The 15,088-nt window shown below is 36.7% G+C and overlaps 1 protein-coding gene across 10 annotated transcripts in view; it reads right to left on the reverse strand.

Moving 5' to 3' along the window:
• Nucleotides 1-15,088, reverse strand: part of DNM3 (dynamin 3) — a 591,572-nt gene that overhangs the window by 35,552 nt on the left and 540,932 nt on the right. For all 10 annotated transcript variants that reach the window (XR_014293317.1, XR_014293318.1, XR_014293319.1 and 7 more), the window contains one exon: nt 3,522-3,686. Coding sequence is in view for 7 of the 10 variants with exons in the window: in XM_082612946.1 (XP_082469072.1) it covers nt 3,522-3,686 (165 nt within the window). In the remaining 3 variants the exon portion in view is untranslated. The remainder of the gene's footprint in view (nt 1-3,521; nt 3,687-15,088) is intronic.

A 15,088-nucleotide genomic window follows, 5' to 3' on the forward strand; every position in this document is an offset into this window, starting at 1 on the left:
TCATGTTTGGTTCTTAAAATGTTTCATAAAAAACTTTACATTCTATTTTGTATTAGCTGGGTTTGTTTGAATATGAGGGACAATGTTTTAAATCACTTACTAGTTAAGATACAAAACATTGTTTCTCATATTCAAACAAACCCTAATTAAATCTTCAAGTAAAATGAACCCTCTGGGCTAGTCACTTAAACCTCTTGGGGCCTCAATTTCTTCATTTAGAAACTGGACAAAATCATGAGTACCCAGTAGGTGGCTATTCTGTTCAAACACAGAATTGTGTGCCGCTTAGCCAGTAATACTTTTCGAATAAAACTGGATCCACTTTCTTGATTCTCTGATGGAGAACTTCTGGTGGTGTGAGCTACAGAGAAGAGGCCATCAAAATATGCTTGCTGTGGGGCGTTATATGTGTGTTTTCTTTAATGTACCAAACAAAACTCTGTTTCTTTGCCTGTAGCCTGTCTAGAACAACCGCCTGTCGTAAACTTGCTATTTCTTTGTGCTGCTGTTACCTGGTATGTTTAAGCAATGAAACAGCTGCTGCATTTCAATAGACAAAGGCTTACAGTATGTCTGAGGGGAGGCATTTATTGCTGGCTTTAAATTTCTTAAACAATTCCATATGGAGACTTGAGTGGCAGAACGCTTAATGTAAACTTTCAAAGGAAACTGCCCACCAAATTCTGAACTTTATGAAAGTTGGCTGAAACATATTCTTTTTCAGAAGGCAGAGTAGTCACTCCCATTTCAAAGAGGAAAAGCCACAGCACCACTTTCAATAGTGATCGTCAACAAATAGAGGACCCGGTTTTAGGCATTTATTGGTTCTGGAGGAACAACTAGCTTTCTCACCCACAACCATTTTTAGAAACAGCAGGGTTAAGTGGATGGAATTCAGAATAAGGAGTCAAAGTATTTGTTTTCTTGTTGTGATTCTATGATTAATTCTCTCACTTGAAGATCTCTTCACTTTAAATAAAAAAAAAGTCAACACATATGCATGACACAGTGCTGGGTGTTCACTGTGTTTCTGTTCCTTGTACTCAACAGGAATGAACAAATTCTTCTGGAATGAACAAAGAGGGCTCAGACGTTCTGTACAATAAAATGCCATGAGAATATGAGTACATTTTAAAAAAGGGATTTGTATTTTTACATATGCATAATTACATATATAAATTTAAAATATATATTATATATATAAAACTATATACTCTTACATATATAGTAAAAAAGTGAATAAAATAATACCCAAAGAAAAGCAGTCATCCTAGATGTGTAAAACTATTTTCTGGTAGATATGAAAAGTTAAATTCAAACAAAGATAACCATAACTTCATAAGAATCCAGCATTACATAATGTTTTTGCTTTCTCCTTATTCCTATTAATCTCTACTTCAAGGTTTGACCTTGGAGATCAGATATTAATTGAAGTCTTCTTTCTCATGACTCTTTTGTGCGGTCTCCCTGGAGACAATTAGCAGAACTTTACTTCCATGGATAATACCCTGTAGGTGGGGCTTTCGCCATTTCATGAAGTGAGCACACCAGTGAGGAGTGAGGGCAATTACGTGTGTGTGTGTGTGTGTGTGTGTGTGTGTGTGTGTGTGTGTGTGTGTGTGTGTGTGTGTGTGTGTGTGTGTGTGTGTGTGTGTGTGTGTGTGTGTGTGTCTTGAGAAGGTGAAAGTAGGTTAGATCTGCAACAGGTTTTTTTTTCCTTTTAACTAATTTATGTCAAGCCACTCCTCACAGCTATAGACAGGAAGTGCTATTTCCTGTGCTGATGATTTAATATAGTGCAGAGCAGAGCAGCGTTTGAACTGATGGCAGCACTAATGACTCTCAGTAAAACAGTGAAAAGATAAATGATACTTAATCAGGAAAATGTTTAAATAAGCAAGTGCCTGGATTCCATGGCAAAACAACCTGAACTCATTTAAGTGAAGTTAAGAGGGTAATTTAAAAAACAGACTATTTGCTTAGTACTTTATATTTTTCAAAATGGCATACAGCCACACTTATGATGTTCTCTGACAACTCTGTGGGGTAGTTCAGTGTTCTTAGTGTAGTTTTAGAGGTGACTGAGTTCAACTCAGAGGGGCCAAATGATTTGCATCAGGTCACACAGCAGGCCATTGACCAAGCTCAAGTACATAATTTATAGTTTCCAATATATTTGCAATACATTGCTTACCTGCTGATGCTTCAAAGCATCCTACTAACCTTGTTTGAATAAATGGAATGTGTACAAAAATAGAGTGAGTTAAAAACAAGATTGCTCCTGTGACTGTTTGGGGCTTCTTAAAGTCAAGAAACTCATAGATCATGAACAACAAATGGATTGTCATACTTCGAATTTTGAAAGGAATCTTTATATATGGATAATGGCTATTTACAATTCTTAAGTAGGCAGCCATATTAGTTTCTTACAATTATACTTTTCATTGTACTTCCATATATGCTATCTTGTGGAACAAATCCCTAAGCCAGGTACTTTTTCTATGATTCATATTTCACATATGGAGGAAATAGGTAGAAAGAAGTTAAGGATTTGTCTTAGGTTAACAGAGTCTGTAGCAGAGCCAAGAATAGAATCCAGGTTTCTCCTAAATTCTAGTGTGGGGCTCTTGTCAGTACTTTACCATCTAATTTTTATTTGTTACAAGTAAATGCTCATAATATATCATTGATTTAAATAAGAAGGTGTCCTTAGAAGATAACTAGGAATAAAATCGTTGGTGTCTCACTTTTCAAGAGTCAGAAAAGCCTGCTATAAAACACCTCATTATAGCCTATCTTATCTAAAAGATAAGTTCTCAAACAAATTGTGATGTTATTTATACTTTAACAAAGTAGCTACCAAAAGGACCAAACCAGACCATGTAATTTAAGTATCATCTTCTGACTGCTATAAAAATAACCATGAAAAGGGAGAGATTCTATGCAATATAGAGCAACTGATGGCTAGTCTAGCAGGCACTTTGAGATCCGTGGCTCTATCATCTTTACCTTAGAAAAGAAAAGGTAACTGACTTTGTAGCCAAGGGGACAGGGCAAAAAGCCCTTTCCCATGTTAAAATAGCATTCCATAGTTTTTAGAAGGTGAAAATAATCATATTGCCATATTCAGTATGTGTGTGTATGCAGAAGAGTATAAATATCTTTTGCCTTTAATTTCAAAGTCTAGGAGCCAGGGTATCTGGTTTTATTGCTGGCTTTGCAACTAATTTATACCCTGACTAGAGTATTTTTGCTCTGCTTTATTGTAAGCAAATTCACACCCTTCTAGAGGAGACAGCCAATAGGGAATACCACTGTACTGTATCTAGAAGTTTTATGTTTTCTTTCTTAAGTTCTCTTCCACTTGTCAGTCACTTATCACTTGTAATGGAAAATGATAAGCCTAGGTGATAAGTATTTTGACCATCCAGAAAATATCACAAAGAAGCTGAAGAGAATGTGAGCAATTTCCACACTAGGATGGGTTAGAGGTTAAAATGAGACAGTTTATAATTACTTACATTATTGATCATAAGATGCATTATCGTTTTTGGAATTAGGTCTCGGATACATTTGTTGATAATAGACATGTAGGAGTCTACGAGGTTGCGAATGGTCTCCACTTGCCTCTCCAACTGTGGGTCCATGGAAAAGTTTTCTGCTTGGCCATTCTCATCATTTTCAGTCTAACAGAAAGGAAAGTCAAACATGGATTATTTCACATTTATTCAGAAGAGAAAAATACCAGACATTATCAGATGAAAGACTTCTGTTTACTGAATTTGGAGTTGTACTACTAGATGGTAACATCTTTATCTTATCAAACAGCCATTAATTCTGAAAAGAGATCAGAACCATGTAGTTATTATTCTACCTTTAGCCTGCCACAATTGAGGAAAAGCAAGTATTGTAAGTCTGAATGAATGTTTAGATGGATGACCAGATAAACAGTGCACCTAACAACATACCTCCAGAGAACAATCTAATCTTAAGCCATTTGCAAGCTGGCCAAAGAACTGAATCCAAACATATGATGCAGATGTACGCTTCTGGGAGGTGTCTCCAGGGATCCTATAGATTAGAAATAACCTTGGTGTTGTTCTGGAACTCCTAGGTCTGCTCTGGAATGGATCAGCACTTGGATCAGTCCAGATTTAAAACTAAATCTCCTAGGCCTGGCCTGGAGCCAAAATAAGAGATATAGGGGATAATTCATTTTTCCATGCTCTTGCTGGAATTTGTTATATAAATTCATGCTTCTGTCATCACTACTAAAGGCTGGCTCAACTGTGAAAAACTTACAATTTTAACTTCTAACTTGTTACTCTTTGAATAAAACAGAACACATTCATACACAAAGCATTTATTTCTGCAACATGAGAGAAGCATCTGTTTTCTATACTTTGTGACTTGAGTTAATTAATTTTGGCTTATCTACCAGAGGCTGGGCTGGAATGGCATCTTCATCATTAAGGACTGACCTATTGGCTTGGCATTGAAATCAATTTAGAACAAATGGTCTCCATTTCAAGTCAGGTTGAACCATCTAAGCCCCAGAACATGATACAAATATTGTTAGTGGTCTGGCTACTTTCTAGCTTTGGAAAGATTTAATTATGAATGCAAAAAATAAAAGGGGAAAATAATTTATTGCTTCCAATGTGGACATGGAGTACTCTTCTTTGGAAATGTACATGCTTTGATCTGCCGGGTTTTTAATCATCCAATCAGTTCTCGGCAAAGCACTGTGCTGAATCGCTTAAAGAGATCTATAAATAAGCGTTAACTTTCGATCAATATGCATGTGTGAAAGGCATATTGTAGGCCACAAAAATCAACAATAACAAAGGTAGAAATTAGTTCTAAACATTTATAAAGGCTTCTGTTGCTCTTCTAACACCTTAAAAATATTAAAATAATATGTGCTCACTCTAAAACACAGTGGTCACTTTCCAGTCCTGAGAGTCTGGCCCCATACTTCAGGGTGACAACTGGAGGATATTTCTTTTTTTTTTTTTAACATCTTTATTAGAGTATAATTGCTTTACAATGGTGTGTTAGTTTCTGCTTTATAACAAAGTGAATCAGCTATACTTATACATATGTCCCCATATCTCCTCCCTCTTGCGTCTCCCTCCCACCCTCCTTATCCCACCCTTCTAGGTGGTCACAAAGCACCGAGCTGATCTCCCTGTGCTATGCGGCTGCTTCCCACTAGCTATCTATTTTACATTTGGTAGTATATATAAGTCCATGCCACTCTCTCACTTCATCCCAGCTTACCCTTCCCCCCTCCCCGTATCCTCAAGTCCATTCTCTATGTGTGTATCTTTATTCCTGTCCTGTCCCTAGGTTCTTCAGAACCATTTCTTTCTTTAGATTCCACATATACGTGTTCATATATAATACTTGTTTTTCTCTTTCTGACTTACTTCACTCTGTGTGACAGACTCTAGGTCCATCCACCTCACTACAAATAACTCAATTTCGTTTCTTTATATGGCTGAGTAATATTCCATAGTATATATGTGCCACATCTTCTTTATCCATTCATCTGTCGATGGACGCTTAGGTTGCTTCCATGTCCTGGCTGTTGTAAATAGAGCTGCAATGAACACTGTGGTACATGACTCTTTTTGAATTATGGTTTTCTTAGGATATATGCACAGTAGTGGGACTGCTGGGTCGTATGGTATTCTATTTTTAGTTTTTTAAGGAACCTCCATACTGTTCTCCATAGTGACTGTATCAATTTACATTCCCACCAACAGTGCAAGAGGGTTCCCTTTTCTCCCCACCCTCTCCAGCATTTATTGTTTGTAGATTTTTTGAGGATGGCCATTCTGACTGGTGTGAGGTGATACCTCACTGTAGTTTTGGTTTGCATTTCTCTAATGATTAGTGATGTTGAGCATTCTTTCATGTGTTTGTTGGCAATCTGCATATCTTCTTTGGACAAATGTCTATTTAGGTCTTCTGCCCATTTTTGGATTGGGTTGTTTGTTTTTTTGATATTGAGCTGTGTGAGCTGCTTGTAAATTTTGGAGATTAATCCTTTGTCAGTTGCTTCATTTGCAAATATTTTCTCCCATTCTGAGGGTTGTCTTTTTGTCTTGTTTATGGTTTCCTTCGCTGTGCAAAAGCTTTTAAGTTTCATTAGGTCCCATTTGTTTATTTTTGTTTTTATTTCCATTTCTCTAGGAGGTGGGTCAAAAAGGATCTTGCTGTGATTTATGTCAGAGTGTTCTGCCTATGGTTCCCTCTAAGAGTTTTATAGTGTCTGGCCTTACATTTAGGTCTTTAATCCATTTTGAGTTTTTTTTTGTGTGTATGGTGTTAGGGAGTGTTCTAATTTCATTCTTTTACATGTAGCTGTCCAGTTTTCCCAACATCACTCACTGAAGAGGCTGTCTTTTCTCCACTGTATATTCTTGCCTCCTTTATCAAAAATAAGGTGACCATATGTGCGTGGGTTTATCTCTGGACTTTCTATCCTGCTCCACTGATCTATATTTCTGTTTTTGTGCCAGTACCATACTGTGGAGGACATTTCTGAGGCATCTTACTGCTACTACAGCAAGAGAGAGGATTGGAAGTTTCAAAAATAACAATTGTTTCCCTATACCATTTCTTTTTAAATGGTCTTTGGTCACTGAAAGAATTAAATCAGGTAGTTCCTTATTTTTATTATTAATTTGTAATATAAGCACAATAGGATCTGGGATAAATAGGTAAAAAGCTAAGGCCATAAAGTGGTAAAGTGATAGAGGGAAGGTCAGCCATGGCAGTGAAAAACCAATTGTTTTCCCAAACTTCTTTCCAGGGCATAAAAACCACTGCAGATTGTGTTCCATACTGAGCCCAAATTCTAAGAATCAGTGGTAACTGCAATGTTGTTTTAAGGGTATTGTATTTGAAAGTAAAAACTTTAGGTTCAAATTCAGGCTTTATCATGTAGTGGTTGTGTGGCCACACCTCACTTATTTAATGTAACTGAGACTCAGCTTCCCCATCTTTAAAATGGGAATACACTTCTCTGGAAAACTTGTGGAAGTTAAATGAGATAATGCATATGAAGTAACGTAGCTAAGGGCCTCGTGGGTGCTCAATAACGTTAGTTTCTTTCTTTCCTTTCTGAATATTCATGGAATGAGTTAGAGAGCCGCTTGACTCTCAACACACATCACGGAAATTTAAGTTGAAAAATCTGAGCACAAGACATTTTCAATTCCAACCATATAAAAATGGCAAACTGTATTTTTTTATACCACCATGTTTTCTGCAAGCTAGTCCCTTTGCCTGGAATCCCCTCCTCCCATCTGTGAAGATCTTTCATCTTTCAAAACCCAGCTCCACCATCACCTCTTCTAGACAAACTCCCGATGGCCCTCAGACCCTCCACCGCTCCCTGTACTGTACTTCACCTTTGTCTTGTACTACTGTTTATTATTTTATCCAGCCTAGTTTTATGCTTCTCCCCTATTAGACTCTGGGGTCTTGTTTTTCTCTCCCTTCTCAGCACCTAGAACAGAGCTTGATGCACCAGAGAAAGAGAAGGAGGAGGAGCTGACACTACAAAAGGGTTTACCTAAATCAAGAAAGCTGCCTCGGGCTTCCCTGGTGGCGCAGTGGTTGAGAGTCCGCCTGCCGATGCAGGGGACACGGGTTCATGCCCTGGTCCGGGAAGATCCCACATGCCGTGGAGCGGCTCGGCCCGTGAGCCATGGCCGCTGAGCCTGCGCGTCTGGAGCCTGTGCTCCGCAACGGGAGAGGCCACAACAGTGAGAGACCCATGTACCACAAAATAAAAAAAGAAAGAAAGAAAGAAAGAAAGCTGCCTCAGTGCATTTCAGGATCTCCAAGAGTGCCTACTTGTTACAAAAATTGGAGATGAGAGAAACTGCAAGTTGATGAGTGAGGATCCACTACTACTTGATCATAGTGAGGATGATAAAATGATGATGAAATTATGTATATAAGTGAGAACACATGACCTACAGCTTTGTAATGAAAACATCTTTTACATAAAGCAATATAAACCTCCATAATGGATAAAGTACAATTCAGTTTGTCTCTCTGATCTGAAACATACTGGGATTTTGCTGTTGTATTTAACAGGGGGTGATGGCATTTCAGCATCAACATACTACCTCTCCCAGGAACATTTATTGAGCACTTACTGTGTTCTAGGTACTGTGATAAGCACTTTACATAGAAGATCCACACCACAACCTTAGGAGGTGGGTACCATTGTTATTGTCAACTTAAGAGCATACTGAGGCTCTGAGAGCTGAAACGTTTTCAAAAAGTGTAAGATGAATATAATGTGAATCCAATTTCTGGTTTTCCTTAGGTATAAAAAAATCAAGAAGTATTATGAAACAGGGGAAAATCTATAATATATCAAGTTAGCTTCACAGATAAAATAATAAATGTAAAAAGAGTTTCTAGGAAAAAGATGTCATTTTAAATACTGATATTTGTTAAAAAAAAAAAATGATTTTGCCAAAAGAGAAAACCAGAATAAACAGCATTTATTAAAAGAACCTCTAGGAACATGAAACACCAGGAAAATTATACCACCATTCTTATTTTCATATAGAAACACTGAATTTCCCCACTTCACACTATTCTTAACATTTAGCCTTGCTTTAATTTCTGCATATAAAAATATGCAAAAGACATTGACATTCACTTTCTGAAATCAGATGCAAATAATAAACAAAGCATTGGAGTGAATGGAGAACACTGAACGGTTTAATTCTCAACATTAAAAAAAGAAACGTTCCAGAATAACCAGTAAAACAATTAGAAATTCTCTTTAGTTTTTGGAAATACTAGTAGACACACAGTCACATTCAAATCTTAACTACTCTGATAATACCATGGGCATTATGGGGACTCATAGAATTCACAATGCAAATTTAATTTCTTTTCTGATTTTAGAAAGAAAGAAAGGAGTAATTTCCCCTTCCAGTATGTCTAAGATCAATGGGGAAAATGTACATATGTGGAACTTTTCTTTTAACTGAGTAACTGCAGAGAGCAAATACTCCCTTTTCTCTAACTCCAGTCTTAAGCAAATTCTCTATCATTCTCTTTTCTGTATGAATACTGTGTATGACTATGTATTTTTTTCTTTGTTTAAACTATAGGATTGCAATAGGATTCTTTGCAGTCCAAGCACTGAAGTGACAGCTGTTTATCATTATCCTCATCAAGGGAATGTAAAATAAAAATAGTAATTTGTCTCTGATCTTTCAGGCAAAAAAGAATGGTCTGCAAACATTTAACCTTTTATGTGCAGGTTCATTGATGCTGTTTACAAAATGTGAATAATATTGTGAAAACCAGCTTTCTTCTGAAAAATAACAATGGACAGCCTTCCTATTGTAATTTTTTTCTAAATAGCTTTTGAGAAATCTAATGCAATTTAAACAATCAAAAATAGCAACTTAGCACTATAAATGTAAAATTGTTTATAAAAATTAATATTATTTGCACATTATTCAAGAAACAGGCTGCTTTACAAATTTTTTTTTTTTTTTTTTTTGCGGTACGCGGGCCTCTCACCGTCGTGGCCTCTCCCACTGCGGAGCAAAGGCTCGGGACGCACAGCCCCAGCGGCCATGACTCACAGGCCCAGCCGCTCCACGGCATGTGGGATCCTCCCGGACCAGGGCACGAACCCGTGTCCCCTGCATCGGCAGGCGGACTCTCAACCACTGCGCCACCAGGGAAGCCCCAAAATTTTAATTTAAAGGCTTTCTCCTAAAGACTTGAAACTTTAACAAGTAAAAGAATGATAGAGCCAAATCAGAAATAATTCCCACGATACCTCAAAGCATCCACTATAGAAGCTCTGGGCTTGATCAGGATATCTATTTTTCATATGTTTTGTTTCTGTCTCCTTCCTTTCCTTAAAGCTCTTACTTAGTTATGTCATAGGCTTCTTTGAGGATCATTGAAACCATCTAAATAAGGCTGGTGACTGCAACTCTTTAAAAGTGGAATAATAGAAATCCGAAGTATTCTGGCAATAATATGCACATAAACATACTATTGAGCTAAAGGGGAGTTTGCTGCATCTCTTCTCAGCAGTGGAGAACTTTGGGAGTTAATCTACAGATCTACACAAGTGATTTTTCCAGATAACCAATGCTTGCCCCTTTTAAAGCATCTTATTATTGTTATACAATTCTCCACTCCCTTTAAAAAAAAAGGGTAAAAAATATCATTTAACTTTTCTTAGTGAAGCAGGTTGTCATTCTGAAAATACTGTTTCCAGGGTAATGCTGCTTTGAATTTTCTAGCCTCACAATATGGAGAATGTTTCACTAAGAGCCTTTCCCCACTCCCAGTCATTCACTTCTAATTTGCAGAGGCCAGAAAGGCAGGCAATGAAACTTATAAAAAAAAAAAAAAAAATGGGAGAAACATGCTCCAGGAAGCCTTTGAGGATAGTCTAGGCTACAGTCTGGTACTTTGAGGCAGGTATTTCATTATTATTTCAACATAATAAGTTCATATTTATGAACTTATCTGTTCTCTGGAGAATGCTAATATACAGTCTCATTATAGATTATAAAATAGTATGTGATTCAGTGTTACATTGCTTAGTGGAGTTTATAGGTGCTGTAAGAATTCAGAGAAGCAGAAGATCAGGGAGGCTGGGATGGGGAGTTAAAATGGTCCCACTCTAATGATTTAACTTTACTTCACAGCATTCACTAATAATTGAGAAATCTAATGCAATTAGATTAAGGGAGAGAGAGATGAGTCAAAAAATAATCCATCTTCATCATCTCTATTCTATCACAGGTCTTGCCATCCCTCCTCTGTTGGTAGACCAAATATAAATTTGGGAAGCCTCCTCTCCCCACTCTCAGTCCTGGTGGTTAGATGGGACCTCACTGATAGGGCCAAGTCCCCCAAATACCCATTTGGCCTAGCCTCTGCGATGACAGATGGCAACATGACCAAGCAAAGCCAATCACAGCACATTTGTCAGAACTGTTAGGAAGGAGACGTTCCCTTTCAGTTAGGATGAAAACTTTTTAAGATGTAAGCCTGAGGGCTAGCCTGCCTCAGAGCGAAGAGGGGTCAAACCTGCCAGTGAATGAAGTCAACAGAGAGAACTGCATAGCTGAGACATGGAGGGGGCAGATATTTAAAGACATTATGGGAATGTTTGGATCCAGCTGGGACAGCTCTATCTACCTCTGGATTATGTAGTTATAACAGTCAGTAAATGGTTTTGTTATTTTTTAAAAGTTGAGTACACTTGAATTTAATTTCTGTTACTTATGCCCTAAAGAGTCCAAATGAATAAAACACTTAGATATTCATGATGTTCTCTCAGCCTAAAACTTTTTTCTTATACCTCCACCTGTTCGTCCTTCACGGTTTAGCACGAATGTAACACATCTTTGAATGCTGCAGCTAAAACACAACACCCTCTGAACATTCAGTTTAGATTTTTTATCCTTTGTCTTGTATCTTTGTTAGGTATGTAAATGTCCATTTCCCTAACCAAAATGAAAGTTTCCTGAAGGCAGGGATCATAATGGTTGATGGCAAATCCACAAGAAAAAGGTGAAAGTTATAGGGCTAAAATGATGCTCAGATAATCCTTAGAGGATACCATTACTACATTGATGAATTCTTGTTACGTTACTACATATGCTAGTTAATGGGCTATATTTTTCATTTTTTCTTCAACCAAATTGGTAGACTGACTTCTACCATATGGAAACATTTCTACATTGAAAGTTATGATGAAAAAAAATCTCACTAAATGACAGTAAAATGTCAGATGGTTTTCAAACTGATTTACATTCACTGACCCATTTAATCCTACAGCAACCTTATGAAGTAGATATTATTATTATTGTTGTTATTTGCATTTTACAGATGAGGAGACTGAGAAGCAAACTCACTTGCTTAAAGTCACTTAGTTAATAAGTAGTAGAGCGGGGATTCCATACAGATATTCCAATTGCAGAATATATTCTCTTAACTGCTATATAATATTACCTCTTCTCCATTCTTGATTAGGGTGGGGTTGATACTCACCCCCCCAACAAAAGTGATCTATAAATACCTTGAAATGAAAGATGTACTTCCAAATGCTACTCGGATGACCAAATATAGTCCTGTGAGAAATGCCTTATAGACGTAAAACAATTCTTCATGATGTTGGTCACGATGAAAGCTCTTCTGTGATTCAGAGTGTTTCTTTTGATGCTGCTAATTCTATAATGTCACTATCATCACAAATGTTTCATACTCAAGTAACCAAATATTACGATCACAAGAAAAATCTTAGTGGGTTCATTTGTAAGAAGATAATACCTGAAGATTAGGAACAAAAATGACCATCTCAAAAGAGTAATCTATGCTTTTGGAAGTCTACTTTTCTTATCTAAAATGCATAACCGCAGGGAAATTTCAAGTTATTACATCCATCATACCATTTGTTTAACAGATATTCTTAAAGCTCATTCATTTTAGAATCAGGGTATTAAGGGATTATAAGGTCTATGCAATGAAACATTGGGTCTTGTTATAAAGACTGAAAGATGGACAAAGATGTGAAAGAAAAATCATAAATATTATAAAACAAAATCTATCTATTGTTTCATTCTTCAGAAATGTTTACATGGATGAGTACTGATGCATCACAGTAAAGTTAATAAAGTCCTAGAGAAAGCAGGGGTGATAAAATTCAAGTATTATGAAAGCATTAATTTAGTTCTTCCTTATATTATGAGGTAAATAATCTTAAAAGTTCAATATAAATACAGTATCACTTGCTTTACATGCAAAAACATGTAAAAAACAAACAAAAAAGAATGCAATGGATTACAAACACACAATGGTAAAACGCTTTAGGTAGAATCATTACTTCTTTCAAGAGTGTAGGGAAAAAAATGAAGCCTTTAAAGAAGCAGCTACAGTCAAGGGTTTTAAATTTGTCCAAGGTCCACTGTAGTTGATAAAGTTGTCAACCACAGAATTCTACTGCAGAATTCCCAAAGGCCTCAAGATAACTTTTTCATCCATCCCTACAAATGAGTTAGTGAATACACCTTGAGGGCCCAACAGCCTTACCAGATGATCCAGATAAAACATCTAAAAGCTGTTTTAGACAATTTAGATTCATTTCTGTTAATATGAGAGACGAAAGTAAAATCAGAAGAAATTCGCCATGTTGAGATATTGCAAATTTCTTGTTTCCAACGTTCAAAGGTAGAACATTTCTGGTGACAGCACTGGACCACATCTGTCTGGGTCATAAAATAGACAGCACATACATTGGAATTGGAAAGTTGCTTCTAAAGTTGCCAAAAACAGAACTCCTGTCTTTGTAGATAGTCGTTCCCAATTAATACTCTAAAATGTAAGCAAGTTTGTCTCAATTTAGGCAAGATTTCAGTTTGCAATCTTACTTTCATATTGAAAGTAAGATTGATTGGACAAAGAGCTATATACCAGAAGTTATGACCATTGAGTCTGGAGTTTGTCTTTTGTTACTTCTCTCCATCCCTCTTCTGAAACTGTGTGTGTGTGTGTGTGTGTGTGTGTGTGTGTGTGTGTGTGTGTTGCCTACTTACCAATATGGAGGATGGAACACATATTTTTAAAAAAACGTACTTTGCTTTACCTTAATACTGATATTTGCTTCAGCTATCAAATTCTGTCTACTTTTCACAGAGTGGTGAAAGTTAAGAGAGACAAGATGACTTAAAGATCAGCAACTTACGGTTTTATTTATAATAAAAATGAAAACTCTTCTAAGGTAAATTTATGAAAAGGTGCAATTACTATTAGAAAAGTTCTATAGTATTTTAAAGTTTGTATACATGAGATTGTACTGAGGCCTGTGTTAATAAAATTTGTAAACATGACTTGAAGTATAAGAGAAAAATTGATGTAGTTTCTTAAAAACTTTCTTCCCCTAGACTGTTTTAAAAGTAGTTTAGGAGCAGATATCAGACTACAACCACTAACAGATGTTGATCAATCAATCTACAGTTCCAAATAATGTTTCTTATGACCAGATCAAGTTGTTCCTTTACAGAATAACAAGGTAACTTTAGATTACAGATGTAAATATTGCTAAGAAAATGTACTAATGCATGTATTCACAGTTTCCCCCGAATTTCCCTTTTTCCTAACCATGGCTTCAAAATTCCTAGAAATGTTATTATTAGTGAGTACTATGATATTCCCTCTGCCAATTGTTTATGTCTACTCAATCCATATAAACACTTTCAAAGTAAAACAGATATAATGATTTCTGAATTAAAGAGTTGTAGTTCAATAATGTATTAAAAACACAGACACAGTCACTTCTTTTAGCTCTGAAATGACCAGTCAAGGAAGATATACACATTTGCTGATCAGAAGAGAAACACATAGCTTTATCTGCATCATTTCTAGGAAAAAAGACCAAAAAAATAACTGTTGATAATTTTTAAATGCATTCACAGACACCACCTCAGTTGATTCCCAAAACAATCTTATGAGAGAGAAGTATGGGAAGGAATAAAGGAGGTGATCAAGTTAGACCACTTGGTTCTACCACTTACTAATTCTGTGTCCTTGGGCAGGTTAATTAATCTCTGGGTGCTTCAGTTTTCTGTCAAATAGAGTAATAATGGTACCTATTATCATTATTACCCTTCAAAGGGTTGTTGTGTGGATTAAATAAATTACTAGGGTAGAATTCAGAAGAGTGCCTGGCACATAATAAACCCTCAATAAATTTTCGCCATTATTATTCACTAAGGAAGAAGAAATTAAAGCACAGAGAGGGAAAAAGATGTACCTGAGATCATAAAGAGAGGAAGATCCAAATGGAACTCTGACCTAATTTTCCTTGTGTACATTTCATGATCTTTATATATCATCTCACTGCTTTTGCTCATTAGCAATACCTCAGTAAAACTGAGTATTAAGGGGCTTCCCTGGTGGGGCAGTGGTTGAGAGTCCACCTGCCGATGCAGGGGACACGTCCCGGTCCGGGAAGATCCCACATGCTGCGGAGCGGCTGGGCCCGTGAGCCATGGCCGCTGAGCCTGCG

The sequence above is a fragment of the Mesoplodon mirus genome (assembly GCF_964341445.2).
Source record: "Mesoplodon mirus genome assembly, chromosome: 3".
Classification (NCBI taxonomy): Eukaryota; Metazoa; Chordata; class Mammalia; order Artiodactyla; family Ziphiidae; genus Mesoplodon; species Mesoplodon mirus.